Source organism: Antedon mediterranea, chromosome 4 (assembly GCF_964355755.1).
Source record: "Antedon mediterranea chromosome 4, ecAntMedi1.1, whole genome shotgun sequence".
In the NCBI taxonomy this organism is placed as follows: Eukaryota; Metazoa; Echinodermata; class Crinoidea; order Comatulida; family Antedonidae; genus Antedon; species Antedon mediterranea.
This window is the reverse complement of record NC_092673.1, coordinates 35,651,904-35,671,751: the sequence shown is the minus strand read 5'-3', so window position 1 is coordinate 35,671,751 and position 19,848 is coordinate 35,651,904. Positions and strand designations below refer to the sequence as shown.

General features: G+C 31.2%; 2 protein-coding genes across 2 annotated transcripts; both read left to right on the top strand.

Moving 5' to 3' along the window:
- Window positions 1–171: 171 nt before the first annotated feature.
- LOC140046472 (antiviral innate immune response receptor RIG-I-like) lies at window positions 172–10,518 on the top strand. Its single transcript, XM_072091121.1, has 16 exons — window positions 172–303; window positions 537–670; window positions 2,318–2,458; window positions 3,078–3,410; window positions 3,541–3,597; window positions 4,001–4,078; window positions 4,364–4,578; window positions 4,971–5,204; window positions 5,303–5,380; window positions 5,775–5,937; window positions 6,080–6,193; window positions 6,341–6,507; window positions 6,622–6,766; window positions 7,041–7,262; window positions 7,618–7,785; window positions 8,099–10,518. Exons 2-16 carry the CDS (start codon window positions 559–561, stop codon window positions 8,740–8,742), a joined length of 2,871 nt encoding a protein of 956 aa, XP_071947222.1. The 5' UTR covers window positions 172–303; window positions 537–558; the 3' UTR covers window positions 8,743–10,518.
- A 274-nt stretch (window positions 10,519–10,792) lies between these two features.
- Window positions 10,793–16,152, top strand: LOC140047847 (uncharacterized). The gene is made up of 8 exons (XM_072092879.1): window positions 10,793–11,037; window positions 12,129–12,667; window positions 13,170–13,505; window positions 13,875–14,270; window positions 14,790–14,834; window positions 15,100–15,246; window positions 15,989–16,039; window positions 16,136–16,152. Exons 2-8 carry the CDS (start codon window positions 12,133–12,135, stop codon window positions 16,150–16,152), a joined length of 1,527 nt encoding a protein of 508 aa, XP_071948980.1. The 5' UTR covers window positions 10,793–11,037; window positions 12,129–12,132.
- The last annotated feature ends 3,696 nt before the right edge of the window (window positions 16,153–19,848 follow it).

Below are 19,848 nucleotides of genomic sequence, written 5' to 3'. Positions count from 1 at the left end.
AAAATAATAATAAAATAAATGACCCAATTTATTTTTTAATCACTCACACTGAGAAGAATTAAAATATGCTATTATTAATTAATTGACTATAAATGTAAATAAATACACAAAAAAGCTATGTTCATAAAACAAACAGGACAGATATATGAAAGAAGAAAGTGTTTTGTTGCGCTTTTTGCGTTGCATACACTTGTGAGGCGAATTGACTTTACCAATATGGTACTGTAAATCGAATCCTGGTCCGAATTGGCATGTGAAGAAGTGTGTTAGGAGGAGGAGCGATCGAGTTTAGGAGGCCTACAGGTAGGCCTAATTTGGGGTACGGTAGTTGGGGAATTGGAGTTCAGGAATCAGGAGGGTAAAGGCCTAGCTAGGCCCAAGTTTATTGGGGACCTTTACCACTTGATAGAAATTGGATTTTCCAATCATTATACATGGAATTTCCGTTTTTATGCATTTTTCGGAAATTCCATATCATGAGTCATACATGGAATTTCTGTCGGTTGTATTTATATTGAATGGATTTTTTGTTTCAGCCCAGTCATTGAAAAATAAACGATGGACGTACAACACCAATTAATAATTGTGTTCAGAAGGTATTTGCGTTCCAATTTGAAACCTTCGAGTTCATTTCTAAGTCTTTTATACGCTGACATTGAAGTTATTAAAGGTAAGGTTACGGATATCAAATTCATAGCCTCCTGTATTTAAATTATATCAAAATAAAGCAGTTCAGAAAACTTAATCATGTGTTTAATTTTTCTATAGAACAGTTGACCATCTGTGTAATTCATTTTTTTGTTATCGGTACAGTTGACTGATTGTCATAAACCTAATGCATTTTATTCCCTCTTTTCTGTCTTGTCATTTGTGCATTATTATGTTTCTAACCGCCTATTGTGTGGAAAGATACTTACGCTTTCCACCCAGGTGTATAAATGGGAACACGGTTAGATCAAGAAACAACTTTGCGCTGATTATTAGCTGCATTATGGGATTATGTTTTCATACCTGTTTGATAAAAAAAAACGACTGGGGCAATAATGTTCTGCGCTTAGAGATTTCACAACATTAGGCGCTATATAAATCCAGGATATTATTATTTTTATATAATCTGTCATTTATTGGTTATCCGCACTTGGCGGATAACCCCTTGTTATTGTCACGTTTTTATTTTTTATTTTTTTCTATGTTCTTCTTTCTTTCCACGAATTTTGTTTGCAGCGTATCTATAATTTTGGCCAACATAAGATTGTATAACTTTGTCATAAGATTGACCTGTAGCTGTAGATGTTTGAACATTGTGCAAGAAACTTTGTTTTATGATTTTCGAGTCGCGCAGCGTAAGTTACGCTTATAAATTTCAATGATTGATCATAGATTAAAAACCAAAGTCAATTTAAAGTCATATCAAGGGTAAACTTTCTATGGATTAAAAATGGTATGTTTGAAAGAAAGTTACGCGCGCACGTGTGTTTAAAATTTCAAAATGCGAAAATTTCTAATCAACTTTCTACGCGTTTCATGTCATTTTGAGCATTAAAAAAATTCCCACGCGTGCGCTATTTTTTTACGTGCGCGTGCGCATGTAGCGCAAAAAAAAAGTATTTTTTCGCGTAATTTATGTTTTTTCAGCCTTTTCTAGTAATTTTACCAACTTTCAAACAATTTCGACTTAAAATCACGTCATAAAAATTGGACAATTTGCGCGCGTTTTTGATGAAAAAGTTCAAACTTTCCTCAAAATTATGCCCTTTTTTAAACAGTCATAGTTTCTAAACTACATGGTGAAGTTTATTTTTTATTACATATTCGGGAAGTAGATGAGTTGTTGATATCGGATCATGCATCAATATGGCTAACCGGACATTGTGACGTCATCGTATGGCCACTCGAATATAAAATATAGGATTTTGTCTCTTTTGTCATAGCTCATCACATTTAATAGAGCGCATCTCTTATCCGTATTCCCTTTCCCTCCATTTTTTTATATTGTCTTGGTCAATCAATTATCTTTCACATGATTTACGATTTTTCAAATTGTGATTACGTCATCATGTGCAAAAGCGTTAATAACTTTGGTAACTTATTTTCACCTATTCTTCACTTTATGTAGTACGTATACAGTACTGTATGCACTTAGACGTGACATAAAATAGAGAGCACAATAACATTTTTTTCAATGGCATAATCGTTTTCCTGTGCGCAATATTCTAACGTACGACATGCACGGGGCGTTTGCGCTGCGGATAACCTAACTCGTCCCTAGTGACGAGTTCAACTCTAGTTTTACTATAAAGTTATTTTTCTCCCTAAGACCAACAAGATGTGATCCAGTCATTGAAACAAAGTGGTACCCCAGATTCGAAGATTGTTGATAAGATTCTTGACTTATTGGCAAGTTGCAACGAACAGGGATGGTTTAAAAGTTTCTTGTCTGCGTTAAGTAATGATGAAGGTAGGTCGCCCTCTACAGTGTTGTTTAACAATGAAGCGCTAACATACTGTACAGTAATAATATTGATAGTCCTGTCAAAAATGGATACCAAAAGTAGTTACATCATTTCATTGACTGTCAACAAGGGAAGTGCGCGACCCGGAAGTGCTATTTCTGGATCCGCCCCGCCTCTATTCCAACAAACATTTTCTTGTGCTTATTTGCAATATTTAGTTGCATCCAGACCATATTTGCAAAGCAAAGCTCGCCCTAGGCCTAAATTAAACCGTAATAAGTGCTTAGCTTACAATGTACAATCAGCTCTCCCAATACCGGACACCTTTGAGCTGGCTTATTATGTCTGGTTTTATGGAAAATCCGTTTCTAATGGTAAAAATGAATTTGAGACATTTTTGGAAAAGAAAAGTCTGATTTGTTTAGACTTTCCTGTTTTTAGAGAGTCCAGTATTGGGAAAGTTGACTGTAGTAGTAGAGACATGAATAATATGCAATGTACAATTGATATACATTGTCTGCATGCAGTGACTAATTGACAGCTCTTCCCACAAAGTTATTCTGGCAGTAAATAAACGTCACTGAAGGAATAGTAATAAAACAAGCAATTATTTTCTTATAATAGCCACTCCAAGAAATAAGGATGTTGCAGATTACATCACAGGTCTTCTGGATTTTCAAGATATGACTGAACATAGAGGTCTTCTTCAAGTATTTGAATCCGATTTACTTGAGACTGTCGAGCCAGGGAATCTCCTTCGAAATTTGCCAACCCTTTCCACAGAAGATAAGGAATGTATACGTACGAGTATTGACCGCCTTGGTGCTACGATCGCAACAGCTGAACTTCTCATTCGTGTACAGCGTGGGGGCGATGAATGGTTTAAAGAGTTGATTTCTGCATTACGTGAAGCAGATTATGCCGAATTGGTCGAGTTATTGCAACCATTGGAAGAAGGTAAAGATATGTTTATAATTTTAAAATAATCTAAGGTAATGTTTCTTATTGATGGCTGTTACGGTCTTTAGAAGTTTTTCCATTGTTTTCTCACTATTATTTCAAATGTTTTATTTTTTATTTGCATCAGAAAATGTTCCAACTGCAAACGAGTCAATTGAAGAGGAATCAAATGAAAATTCAAATAGTAAATAAATTTGATTTACATACATGACATCCTGAATAAAACAGTACTGTACCTGTATGCTTTTATTCTCTTAATTGATACCCTTAACAAAAACTGGAACAGTCCAATTCCCATAATATCCCATTGATAATTCTTCAAGCATTGAAGGCGGAGGAGAATCCATCACCTTTGACCTGGGGTTTGGTTCCCTTGGGGTTTGACTCATTTACAGATGAAGTAAACGTAGCAACAAATAATTAAGCATGCACTGCTAATCATTTTGTATTTTTCCATTTTTATTCCCTATAACTTTTTTTAGATCCTACCTGAATAAAACAGTACTATACCTGTATGCTTTTATTCTCTTAATTGACACCAGTCCTAAAATAATTAATAACCCATTGATCATTCCTCCTTTTTTCAGATATTCAAAATCAGTATAGAGCAGAAGACTCTGACTCGGACAAGGAAACAATTAATGAAAAATATGACGATGGAAAAGGTAAGAATTATGTCAACCTTTATATCTGTAATTTTAGTTTTATTAATTGAGGCAAATGTTACATTAATGTTAAGGGTTTTAATTGATTCCGAGTGTTGAACTTTGTTGTAACTATGCTTATGCATTTATTTTGTGTAGAGTTTTTTCTATGTGATGTTTTAAGTGTAAACTTTTTTTTTAAAGTTTGTTTGTATTCATATTTTTTTGGAAGATTTTCCAATTTCAAGAGAGTTTCTAAATATGGATGGATATTATTTTTTTTATATTTACTGCTTGTTCTCTTAGAGAAACAAGAAAAAGCTAAATCAAAGGAGTTAGTGTTGCGCAACTATCAAATAACGTTGGCAAAACCTGTTATTGGTGGCCAAAATACAATCATCATATCGCACACAGGATCTGGTAAAACGGTGGTAGCTGTCCATTTTGTGAGAGAACACATCAAAGAACAAGAAGCAAAGTTGAATGTTAAACCTAAAAAAGTCATATTTCTTGTAAACACGGTAAGAGTTTAAATTCTATATAATTACCTGCCAAAATGCTCAGTTTGTAGTGGCTATCGGCATGGTCAGCAATACCAATGGCATGGTCAACCGTGCACGTAATTTTTGATCCATGGTTGAGTGTACGTCTACAGCACGGTCAACCTTGAAAACAAGGCCTTGGACCTCTGGCTGACCGTGGTGATAGAAAACTAAGAATCGTCCGCAAAATCAACCATAATGGAGAAAATATTTACATACATGCATAGTCAACCATGCATATAGACAAATTTAAATTACATATGCACACTGTGACTGTAGCTATAGCCTCATTACAGTGAATGTTTATCTTATTGCTTAAATTTAGATAAACCTTGCTGTTTGCAATTCTGATTTTTAATATGTATTTTTAGATTTCTCTGGTATCACAACAACATGACTTATTTAAAAAATACATGCCAGAGTCACTGAGACTGGCTCAACTGATTGGTGACAACGTGCAGCAGTTAGCTACGTTGAAGAATGCGGTAGAAAATAACGACATCATATTCCTAACCGCACAGATGTTGGTGAACGCACTTGAGAAAAATGAACTCAAAATTGATGACTTTACGATGCTGGTATTCGATGAATGCCATCATTGTCATGTAAGTACATTTATATAGTATTCATCAAATTAAATGTGAGGTCAAAGTTCATTGTTAGTCATCATTATCATTGGTTATGAGTGTCCTTTTATTTGTAGGGCCAGAATCCATACAACATAATAATGGCAAAGTATCGGAGAAGAAAACTTGAAGATGAAAAAGCAACATTGCCACAGGTATGTATGAGCTCACAATTTTCTATTATTAAAATACTGAGAATGATTATGGTAACTAAGGCATGGGCCTTCTGATAATTAAATAATGATTACACTAAAGAAGAGTTGCTAGGTTACTAAAGAGGTGGTGCAATTAAAGATGATGATTAGGAGGTAGAAGGAGATAGAAAATATAAATAAAAGTAAATATTTCTGTATACAAACAAAGTTACTAGTACAATTGTTGTTTGGTGTTTTAAGACTGTTAAAAGTGTTATTTGGTTTAATGTTTTTATCTGTGTTTATTTTAATTGCTATATTATATATTTTTATACTCATAATCCAGAATTCGCTGGTCTTGTTGTAAACAAGAGTGTGATTAAATAAATAAATAAAATAAAATTGTTTTTATTAGATTGTAGGTTTGACAGCGAGCATAGGAACTGGAAGAGCATCCAGCCAGGAGAAATCTGATGAGTACGCTAAAAGTATATTCGCAAACCTTGATGCAGATGAGATTTCCATTCCAGATGAAAATGATGATGAATACCGCTTGCACGTGAATCCTCCAGAAGAAAGTAAGTATAAAGCTCTGTCTGCACTATAAACTTTATGTGACAACAAAATGTGATGTGCCCATATATGGACATGATGATGTCATATCACTACCATATTTAGATAAGCTGTTGACAGATTTATTCAAACTTTTTTTGTCTTCAGTTGATCCAATAATGGTCAAACCACGGTCAGATGATGCTGACCCATTTAAAACTGAAATAGTGACCATCATGTCAGAAATTGAAAAGATTATGGGGGAGAGAGTACACAAACAAGGTTGGTATCTTCACTTTAGTACAAGATATATTCCTTAGACACTTTCTTCACATGCATTTGATTAAACCCCTTCCTGTAATATATCTCCGTGTACAGTATATACAGTACTGTAAACATACATGCTATATTATTTGTTTTTTTCTTTAGGTACCATGTCTGAAGGACTTGCAGACTTGTTCAATTTTACTAAGTCTGTCAAAGGCACTAGTTCTTATGAGCAAGGTGTAGAGAAATTCATATCTCATTCCCCAGAGTGTGTTACATCAAATGATAGCTTGTTACGGTTAATGAGAACAGGTGGTGAACACCTGAGGGTATGTGTTATTAGCTACAGTAGTATTTAAAGTTCTATTTTTTTCTATTAATATTATAAATCACAATCATACAGCAACTATTATTTAATTTTTTTTAATTTAATGAAATTTCAGAAATATAATGATGCACTTAAGATGAATAAAATTTGCCGAATTCAGGACGCCCTCCGGTTCATCAAAGAATTCATCAAGAAAGAGGAAAGCACCCGTTCAGACGGATTGAATGAAGATGATAAGCAGCTTATACGGCTCTTTAAAGGTAAATTAAAACAATAGTCCTAAATGATAATGTAAATGATTAGCAAATGCAAGGCTCTATAGGCCATATAGCACTCTAAAAAAATCTAAAAATGTTTACTTAAAAAACCTAAAAGTACAAAAATACCTAATTTAAGGATGGTTTCAAATATTTCAAATAATGCATTACACACTATACATCAAGCATTCAATAGGAAGGATATAGGTTTGTTATAATGAAAATTATGTTGTTTAGTTAAAAAATAAATAAAAATAACCATAATGACTTTTAACAGATAGAGAAGAGGAGTTACAATATGTGAGCGGAGAGAAGAAATTTGAAAACCCCTTACTATCAAAACTTGAAGATGTCCTGATTGGTGAATATAAAACAAAGGTGAATGCACATGCAATCATTTTCTGTACCAAACGCACTACTGTTGACGCAATGTATAGCTGGATAAAAGAGAACGAGAGACTTTCATTTCTTAAGCCAGAAAAGGTTTTTGGATCAAGCGGTAGGTATTTAATTCTGTTATTTGTATAATGTAATTGTAGTAACATGTACTCCTATTATCATTGTATAGTGTATACATGTAATAACACTGTATAATAAGTAGGCCTAATAATATAAATTAAAAAAAATAAGCTATCCATCTCACAAAGATACAATACACCATCAATATTAATAGAATTTTCGTATAACTCTATTTTATCAAGTAATTTAAACTAAAGTTGAAATTCTTGGCTTTGTTCTATACCAGATAGACTTGCAGTAGTATTGATGGAATGCTACATTAGCTACTGTATGGTTTTATATAATTAATCAGGAGAATCTGACATTTTTTTTAAAACAAAATCTAATATTCACAGAAATGACTGCCGTCGATCAGCATACTGTTCTTGAAAATTTCAAGGAAAACAGATGCAACATTCTGGTCGGAACAAACGTTGTTGAAGAGGGAACTGATGTTCCAGCTTGCAACTTGGTTTTCCGCTACAACTACATGAGTAGTGATGTTGGAAGGACCCAAGCTAAAGGTACATACTTCTAGGACTCAGTTGGCAAAAAAATAATGATTCTCGTAAACATTTATTTTCAGAAAGCTTTCTTTGTCATTTGTTGCTAAAGCTCTGTCTACACTATCAAACTTTATGTGACAAAAAATGTGATGCACCCATATATGGACATGATGTCATATCACTACCATATTTGGGCACATCACACTTGTTTGTCAAACTAATGTAAGTGATCCATTTCTACAAGAAGTAAAACAGTATTTACAAAAGGTATTATTTCTAAGCTTGCCTACCTAGAATTCTGATTACGTTCTTCTCAATTATTTTTATGTAGGGAGAGTTCGCCAAAAAAACAGCAAATTCTACATGATTGCTTCCACTGAGTTTAACTTCGAAGAGCGTGACCAAGCGAACAAAATCCGTCACCAATTTATGACAAAGAGTGTACGCACACTTTCAAAATTACCAAAAGATCAACTAAAGGAAGAGTTGCTGGCACTGCAGACTATTGATCTACGTGAACAATTTATGTCGGAAAAAAGAGAAAGGGAGCGGCAGCAGAAGAGGACAGAAACTAGATACAAACTTCTTTGTGGTAAATGTTCAGAATTCGCGTGTTATTCAACAGATGTCAAAGTATTTAACGACTCTAACCATCTCATTGTTGACCAAGAATTCTATGGAAAAATTCTTACACAAAAACACCCAAAGCCAAAGGTTATAGGCGATGACATCTACAAAAATGGAAAAGTTGCATGCAAAAAATGTAACCATGATTGGGGTGTTATTGTCACTATTAGTAGTATGAATTTTGCGGTTATAAAAATTGTAAGTTTCGTGTTAGAGAAATGTGCAGATAGAAAGAGAAAAACTGTTAAAAAGTGGAAAGAATCTCCATTTAAAGTTGAGCCATTGGATATAAATAATTTCAAACAACAAAATCCCGATTGGAGCATAGACCTAGATTACAAACAGTAGCTACAGAATACATTAATGTACATCTACACATAGACATTCACATTCAAACAACAAAATCCTGACTGGAGCATAGACCTAGATTACAAACAGTAGCTACAGAATACATTAATGTACATCTACACATAGACATTCACATTCAAACAACAAAATCCTGACTGGAGCATAGACCTAGATTACAAACAGTAGCTACAGAATAACATTAATGTACATCTACACATAGACATTCACATTCAAACAACAAAATCCTGACTGGAGCATAGACCTAGATTACAAACAGTAGCTACAGAATACATTAATGTACATCTACACATAGACATTCACATTCAAACAACAAAATCCTGACTGGAGCATAGACCTAGATTACAAACCGTAGCTACAGAATAACATTAATGTACATCTACACATAGACATTCACATTCAAACAACAAAATCCTGACTGGAGCATAGACCTAGATTACAAACAGTAGCTACAGAATACATTAATGTTCATCTACACATAGACATTCACATTCAAACAACAAAATCCTGACTGGAGCATAGACCTAGATCACAAACAGTAGCTACAGAATACATTAATGTACATCTACACATAGACATTCACATTCAAACAACAAAATCCTGACTGAAGCATAGACCTAGATTACAAACAGTAGCTACAAAATACATTAATGTTCACATAGACATTCACATTTTATGTATTAAATTAGCCGTTTGTGAGTAAATTTATTTTCAATAATTAAATATATTATTTAATTTTGACAATATAAAACAGAAAATCTTTTGAATTGTTAATTTTCCTCAGTTTTCATAAACTGAGGAACTAAACAGTGAATACACATTTAACATGTTTTATTATCCAATCGAGTTTGAACCCAGTGGTCTAATGGTTAGGACATCTGCATATCAAGGTTATTTTTTAATTTTTTTAGTAATGTGTTTTGTTACGAGACAAGTTTTTAACTTCTAGAAGGGATCCATGATAATAATGACTACCAATTACTGCTTTATCTATGTTCACTTTAATATCTTTTTTCTATTTTGTATATATTCATTCATTATAATCTAAATAAATATTATCTGAATCTGAAGGTTCTGTGTTCGAGTCTCGGTTGAGGTGACGCTTTTTCATTCTCACAGATTTCCTCATCTTTATCGTTTCAAATTAATTAATTAAATTTTAGTATATCACCGGGTAGTTTAGAATTAATGCTCTATGCCTGATGTGTTTATATTATATATAAGTATATATATTGTGCAATTTTGAATGGAGAGGTACAGAAAATATAGAATTTAATAAAATATATAAAATGTATAATCCAAAGTTGGATATCTGATTTTGTACACTTTGCACCACATAGATATTAGATATTGATTGAAATTGAACTACTAATATCTTTTACTATTATGTTAAATAAAATATACTGAATGCATGCTTTGTTTGTTTACAACTTTTTAGTTGTGTAAGGATATAATAATAATATGCTTTAGTATACCTACTGTATTACACGTTCAGGGACATGCAAGTACAGATTTAAAAAAATCTGGCAAAGGAGGTATAAAATAATTTCTATATGTTCAGACATTCCAGATTACATAAACAGGTATGTGTTTGAATACAGTGCCCAAAAAATGTAGTCTGGAGTTTAATCATGACGTTTATCATGTCATCATCATGTCTTGACCATTTAGTACATTCCTTCTTTTGTTTTAAAATATTATTGTTATGAATAATTTTGATTTCTTCAATTCGTATTCGTATTAACCTTGTAGATGAGTTAATAGGCTATTATTGACATGATCGTACAAAACAATACAGAACTTAAAATCTATTGTAAGGATGGGTTTTAATTTCTATATTACATTTTATGAAATATTTCGAATTATGTAATAATAATTACAATTTCTACATTTTTGTTTTTATAATATAGATTTTAAAGAATATAAACGATATCAAAACGTCTTATTCATTTTTCCTTCCTGGAAAACGTCTCGACCTTTAAAACTAAAACTTCAAACAATAATTGTTTGACTTTTAATGTGATTATAAATGTTTAGTTGTGAAATTCACAAAATCAATTATTTATAAACATCTCAACTACTACTACATTGGGCAACGATCAAGCAAGATATTCAATGACGTCATTCCAGAAAGGGGAATTCCCATTTCCAGGGCTCTTTTGCTACACCATGACACTGACCTGGTAGTGGTGGTGAATGAGAACAAACGAGGAAGACAGGACCGCCGCCATGTTGATTCAACTTGTTCTTTTCCAATAAATTCCGACAGGTTTTCAAGTATGTACTATGTACAACAGTATACTTTTAAAATTGTAACAAATATGTCCCTAAAATTGAATACTAGCCCATCTATAGGCCTAGTTAACAATAACAGTTTAAGGGCTAGACATAGCCTATGTCTAGCCCTTAAACTGTTAACTATGTCATAGGCTAGCTCAGCACAGCGATTTATCTCTAGCCGGTGGGAAGAGTACAAATTCCAAGTTTGTTCAGCTCGTGGCCCACTGGCACTAGCTAGGTATAACCCACACTCTAATACTGTAGTAACCCCATTCTATTATAGTAACCCACCTTATAAGTCAATCTATAATAATAACAACCCACTACTCTAATATAGTAAGCCATGGATGGGGGTTACTATAGAGTCACAAAAACTTATCATCATGCAGTCGTATTTTGAAAATAAGGAGACAATGAATGTTGATCTAGGGAGTGAGGAGGATTTAGTGTTTTTGAGTTTATAAAATAAAGTTAGAGTTCAACCAAATTTGTTTATTCGTACTGTTTTATTAATGAGTTGCAGACCAGAAAAGTTGGAGGTGGGTTAGTATTTTCAGATAGTAACCCCACTTCTAATGGTTAAATTTAATTGTTTACTGTATCTTGTCTTTTGAATATTAACTATAAAATGACACGATTGAAAGTTTCATTTTATTCATCTTTATTTTCTGCTTTTTTATGTTATAGTTTTGTCATGTCCAGCAGTGTAAATGATAAATCCAAAAGTATATGGAATACATACAATCTGGTGAAATAACAATGCTGTTGTATTCCTGTACTACCGTAGCATTTATTTTTTATTTTAGTTATAAATAATGGCAAACTATTTTTGGAAAATTTAAGTTAATAAAAATCTTGAAAACAATTTCACTAATAGCCAGTGAAGTCTATAAGTAGGGAAGAGACACTTCCAGTTTAGGCACTTGAAAACAATTCTGTTTTGATAGAAGTTTGTTTGGTATTGCTACTGGAGAGACTGGGTTAGTAGCAACAGGTCTAGATCCGTACTGCTACTACTACCATAAAAAGCGTAATTTAATAATGTTTCATTGTAAAAATGTATAGATTTACTATTTGTTATATTGCAGGAAAATGGCATTTCTTGAAAGGAATGATGAGTTTGGCGACTTAAAGTATGAACTTGGTAAACACTATGAAGGTGAAAAGTATGATATGTTGAAATTCTGCCTACTGAATATCCTACCTTATGGAGATATTAAACCAAACTTTATAGCGAATGATATATTTAATGCACTTGAAAAAAATGGTGTTATCTCAGCTGATAATGTTTGCTGTCTCCTCGAGATTTCTGAATTGTCTAATCAAAAGAAAGCTATAGATCTTGTAAGAGACTATATGAAAGATAACAATCTTATAAATTCAGGTACGCAAACATTTTCATCATACCGAAAAAAATTGTTCAAGGCTTTAAAGGAAGTTAGAGAAGATACGTTAAATAAGATAATTTCTCGCTATAACCTGAGAGACCTTACCGATAATTTACCAAATATTTGGTCAGTCGTTTGTTATCTGGAAAGAGAGTTACATTTAGAAAATAAACCTGATAAAATAGAGCGGTTTGCAAAACTTCTTCCGGAACACGCAAGAAAAATACTTCTTGATAATGGTAATTACAAATTCTGATCATTTATATTGAAGTTTTAATAATAACTGTAATATTGTGGGTCATTAGGCATGTTCATATTAAAATATGATGATCTATTATCATGATACGTTTAGCACGATAAAGAGAAACCGTCTAATTAGGGTAACGGTATAAGTTGCATAAAAGCAAGACTTGAAATTTCAAAGACTGTAATATAATCTGTGATACTGTACTGCCCCATAGTTCTTATATCAAATATATCCACTCAGCAGGAAACAACATTTTTATTACTCTGGTACTTTTATTTATACACAGCATTTTGCTAACTAATAAAAGAAAATGTTTTTTGTGAATAATGTCCACATTCTGACTGCAATACTGTATTTGCAAAATTCCAACAAAAGAAGAAAATTGTTATGTTTTTCACATTAGGCTGAACGTGATCTTGCTGAAATCAGTCTCAAAGAATACCAATCTTTAGAAATTTCAATTATTAATGACTTTTGAAAATTTCTTTTTAAAGGAGCAAATATTCAACTAATCCTCGAATTTAATTCTTGTGCAGTAAAATTTGATTTGATTGTCAAAGTTGAAGAATATTGCAAGGAAATGTTCAAAAAGTTTAAGGAACACTTTAGAAGTGTGAATCCATCTCTCACTTTAAGTGACATCAAAACCACAGTGAATCCAAATACATCGCTTGTGTTTTCTGTGGATTCAGATAGTCGATCTGCCTTATCAGAATTAACAAAATTACAGATGAATGGAGAGCTTATTAAAGATTTAGCGACAATTTTGGTTGGTCAAGAAACAGTTTTAGAAAACTGGGAAACAATAATTGAGGATGAAAAACTAAAAGGTATTGGTAATTGAATAGCTTTTATTGCTTAGTTCTTAACAAATATATCAACTCAGCAGGAAATAACATGTTTATTATCAGGTAGTTTTATTTGATACACAGCATCATATTGCAAACAAATAAAAAGAAAAGTTTTTGTAAATAATATTCACATTCTGAATACAATACTGAGTGTGTGCAAAATTCAAACAAAAGAAGAAAATTGTTTTGTTTTTTAGGTTGAAAGTCATCTTACTGACACCGGTTTCAAAGAATATCAATCTTTAGAAATTTCAATTAGAAAACAAACCCATACATTCTTAGTAAATATGGTAGTCTGTTTAAAACAATGCAGAAAAAGAATATGTATATTGTATATTATCTTTTAAGGTGTGGAATTGTTATTAGTGAAAACCGACTGTTCTTTGTCAGTTGAAGACAGAGACCAACCACATGCTCTTGAAATCTTCTTCAACAATCTAGCAAAACAAAAGAAAGCAGCTACCACACATTGTTACAATATTTTGGAAAAGCTTACATCCTACTTCAAGAGTATTCATTTATATTTCACACACGTAGGAACAGGGTCTTTAGTGTTATATCTAACTGCATACGACTCTAAATCATTAGAAAACCTCTGGGAAGCCTATTCTAGTGAGAATCTGCTCAAAGATTTAGCAAAAATAGTAGCAGGGGAATTCCAGCAAGAATTTCAACACCAGTTGCTTGGTGTTAAAATTGAAGAACAGGATTTAAAATCTGCAATGAAAAAGATAAAAGAAATAGGTGAGAAATTATTTTGCTATGATTTTTTAAAATTAAAATTTTATATAAGTAAGAATGACTCAACCATGTAAACAGACAGGGTATTTGCTAATATTCTAGCAATGACAATATATTTTTCAAGGGTGGATTCAAGAGGGAGGCCCTAAATTGTACAGGTGCCCCTTTTTACTCAACAACAAAAACAGAAATAGAAATTTCCTACGATGTGCGAGTCAATCCTGGGCAGTCTATTCGGATATAAATAGAAATTTCTGGTGGATACACCCCCTCAAAAACGCCTGACAATTTTTTAAATTAATACCATAATTATTATTTAAATTAACAATGATTCAAAATATATTCTTTGTACAAAATATTTTCTTTTTCTTTTGTCATCAGGGTCATAGAATGTGACAAACGTTCTAGATCCTGACATCCTTCATCATGATAATACAGTAGTTTTTACTACATTGAACATTATTAAATGTTTTTTGCTATCCTTATTAGATGATTCAGATGATTTATCTGGTTCATCAACAGAATCCGAATCTGAAGAATTTCTACAAGAACAAAGATCACAAACAGGTAAGTGGTGCAGTTACACAATATAAATACACATAGCCATCACTATTTATTTTAATGTCAAACATAATATTTTTTTTTTTTTGGAATCGGAATTATAGACAGTTGAACATTGTAGAACCTTACTTTGATTAAATTCATCAAAGTCAATTTTTGCTATTTTGAGATTTAAATGATTTGTCTAGTACATCATCATAACCTGAATGGTGTCATGGAAATTTGACAAATTTGACTAAATTAAACATCAATGTAAATTTGTATTTTTTAGCAGATTCATACAATTCATCTGATACATCAACAATAGTAGAACATGGAATGGAACATGGAATGAAACATGGAATGGAACATGAAATGGAACATGAAATGGAACATGAAATAGAACATGGATCACAAGGAATTGTTAAATTAGAAACAGGTGAATTTGAAGGAGTGATTTATTGAATCAATTTAAATGAATATGATTAATAAAAAATACTAGTAATGAAATAATTAGTTTGTTATTATTGTTTTGAACTACTGTTTTAGTACCTTTAAATCAGACAGATTGGCAAGATATTTGCCATATTCTGAGTACATATTGAGAATTAGTCAAGTTAATTCTCAGCTGAGATTTCAACCCACGACCTCCAAATCACCAGCCTAGCATTCTCTAGATGAGCTTGCGGTTATGGAATTATACTACTCCTTACTAACCTATCTTTACATAATGTGATGTTTAAAGAAAGAATTTAGAGAAAACACAATTTTCTTTGAACATTTGTCTATGCGTTCCGAATTTAATTACCAAAATTGTTCCTCGATGTGTTCCATCAGGTCACCTTTGCTCCTCTGACCAATTATAGACGTCAACCATTTTAAGTTTCCATGCTAACATTTACGGTGGATGCACTTTTTATTGTGTTACATCTTCTCTTTGGAATGAAATACCACCTTTTGTCAAAAAGTCACCTACTTTTGATTCATTTAAAATTAATTTAATAACTTTTTTCAGCAAATTCAGGACACAATGCATATTCAATTATTATATTTAATTGTCGCAATATAAATGTTGATTATTATATTATTATTAATTATTGTGTATTGAAGAGAATTTGTGGGTTTTTAAAAGTATTATTGGCAATTAATTCATAGCTATTTCGATGATAAATATTTTACAGATAAAGTTGGAATATCAGAACAATTTAAGAGGTCTTTAAGTCCACAGCTAGGTAAGTTGTATTCTTTGTGGGCAATAAGGTTGATTTTCAAACAAAACTCCAGATCTTACAATTATACTTAATTTCTAATGTTCACTTATCCCATAGCCTATGAGACTAATTGAAAAAAACGTCAACATCTCTTACAACAATTTTAAACAACCTGAAAATGATTAGGCTATGGCTCTCAGAAGAGCAATTATTGTCCAGAACATTTTTGTTTAATCATTTTTTGTTGGTGGCAGATCTCTAAAACGGCGAAAGCAGTTATGTTGTAACTTAGCCAGCAGATACACGTATGTAGTTGTTTAACTTTGATTTGATGAAAATCATATTAAACTATGAGCAATTTTCTGAAATTCTTAGATTGACTAAAAATTAGAAACCAATAGATATTTTTAAATACCACTTGACACACGTATGCTGCATGTCAAAGGTCATCTTCCTATATCATCAGAAAAAGTGTGAACATTCGTGCATACTCATGCTTTGAAAGTTAAAAATGCTCAAATCAATTTCTAAACTTTCTACACGTTTCAGGACATTTTAAGCTTTTCACATTTTTCAAAGAATTTCGCATTATGCACACGCTTTTGCGTACTTAGCTTGTACGCAGCTTAGACAGACCGTTTTTGTACTTGATTGTTGTTCTGTATACCGTTTATGATAAGTTCCTTTCACACATGCATGTCAAAATTTTGGGCTTGAAAATAGGTAATTTTATGTAAATTTGTGTATAAATATGCCTGTTTTGAATCGATTATAGTTCTCCGGAATGGCTGGTGACCCCCTATTTTTAACATATTATGAAAAGGTAATGAGTTGTTGAAAATTAGACTGTAAGTATGATATGACGTCATCATATGGCCATTTGAATTTTTAAAATTTGATTTTTTTTTTATCTCTTTCAACACTATGCTGTTTGTACAATTGTTGTGGTGCAGCCTACTGTAGATCAAGCCTAATAAATTACATGTGCATATTACGATGTGTTGCGCGAAAGCCTTACTCGTCACCATTATCTTGTGAGAGATATTAAAACATTCAGTGTTTTATCATCAAAATCTCTACATTGTCTGTTTATTAAAATCCATATGTATAATACTATTTTTAATAGATCAACCTGGACCATCAAAATCTCTACATTGTCTGTTTATTCAAATCAATATGTATAATACTATTTTTAATAGATCAACCTGGACCATCAAAATCTCTACATTGTCTGTTTATTAAAATCCATATGTATAATACTATTTTTAATAGATCAACCTGGACCATCAAAATCTCTACATTGTCTGTTTATTCAAATCAATATGTATAATACTATTTTTAATAGATCAACCTGGACCATCAAAATCTCTACATTGTCTGTTTATTAAAATCAATATGTATAATACTATTTTTAATAGATCAACCTGGACCATCAAAATCTCTACATTGTCTGTTTTATTAAAATCAATATGTATAATACTATTTTTAATAGATCAACCTGGACCATCAAAATCTCTACATTGTCTGTTTTATTAAAATCAATATGTATAATACTATTTTTAATAGATCAACCTGGACCATCAAAATCTCTACATTGTCTGTTTATTAAAATCAATATGTATAATACTATTTTTAATAGATCAACCTGGACCATCAAAATCTCTACATTGTCTGTTTATTAAAATCAATATGTATAATACTATTTTTAATAGATCAACCTGGACCATCAAAATCTCTACATTGTCTGTTTATTAAAATCAATATGTATAATACTATTTTTAATAGATCAACCTGGACCATCAAAATCTCTACATTGTCTGTTTATTCAAATCAATATGTATAATACTATTTTTAATAGATCAACCTGGACCATCAAAATCTCTACATTGTCTGTTTATTAAAATCCATATGTATAATACTATTTTTAATAGATCAACCTGGACCATCAAAATCTCTACATTGTCTGTTTATTCAAATCAATATGTATAATACTATTTTTAATAGATCAACCTGGACCATCAAAATCTCTACATTGTCTGTTTATTAAAATCAATATGTATAATACTATTTTTAATAGATCAACCTGGACCATCAAAATCTCTACATTGTCTGTTTTATTAAAATCAATATGTATAATACTATTTTTAATAGATCAACCTGGACCATCAAAATCTCTACATTGTCTGTTTTATTAAAATCAATATGTATAATACTATTTTTAATAGATCAACCTGGACCATCAAAATCTCTACATTGTCTGTTTATTAAAATCAATATGTATAATACTATTTTTAATAGATCAACCTGGACCATCAAAATCTCTACATTGTCTGTTTATTAAAATCAATATGTATAATACTATTTTTAATAGATCAACCTGGACCATCAAAATCTCTACATTGTCTGTTTATTAAAATCAATATGTATAATACTATTTTTAATAGATCAACCTGGACCATCAAAATCTCTACATTGTCTGTTTATTCAAATCAATATGTATAATACTATTTTTAATAGATCAACCTGGACCATCAAAATCTCTACATTGTCTGTTTATTAAAATCAATATGTATAATACTATTTTTAATAGATCAACCTGGACCATCAAAATCTCTACATTGTCTGTTTATTCAAATCAATATGTATAATACTATTTTTAATAGATCAACCTGGACCATCACAATCTCTACATTGTCTGTTTATTAAAATCAATATGTATAATACTATTTTTAATAGATCAACCTGGACCATCAAAATCTCTACATTGTCTGTTTATTAAAATCCATATGTATAATACTATTTTTAATAGATCAACCTGGACCATCAAAATCTCTACATTGTCTGTTTATTAAAATCAATATGTATAATACTATTTTTAATAGATCAACCTGGACCATCAAAATCTCTACATTGTCTGTTTATTAAAATCCATATGTATAATACTATTTTTAATAGATCAACCTGGACCATCAAAATCTCTACATTGTCTGTTTATTAAAATCCATATGTATAATACTATTTTTAATAGATCAACCTGGACCATCAAAATCTCTACATTGTCTGTTTATTAAAATCAATATGTATAATACTATTTTTAATAGATCAACCTGGACCATCAAAATCTCTACATTGTCTGTTTATTAAAATCAATATGTATAATACTATTTTTAATAGATCAACCTGGACCATCAAAATCTCTACATTGTCTGTTTATTAAAATCAATATGTATAATACTATTTTTAATAGATCAACCTGGACCATCAAAATCTCTACATTGTCTGTTTTATTAAAATCAATATGTATAATACTATTTTTAATAGATCAACCTGGACCATCACAATCTCTACATTGTCTGTTTATTCAAATCAATATGTATAATACTATTTTTAATAGATCAACCTGGACCATCAAAATCTCTACATTGTCTGTTTATTAAAATCAATATGTATAATACTATTTTTAATAGATCAACCTGGACCATCAAAATCTCTACATTGTCTGTTTATTAATATCAATATGTATAATACTATTTTTAATAGATCAACCTGGACCATCAAAATCTCTACATTGTCTGTTTATTAATATCAATATGTATAATACTATTTTTAATAGATCAACCTGGACCATCAAAATCTCTACATTGTCTGTTTATTAAAATCAATATGTATAATACTATTTTTAATAGATCAACCTGGACCATCAAAATCTCTACATTGTCTGTTTATTAAAATCAATATGTATAATACTATTTTTAATAGATCAACCTGGACCATCAAAATCTCTACATTGTCTGTTTATTCAAATCAATATGTATAATACTATTTTTAAT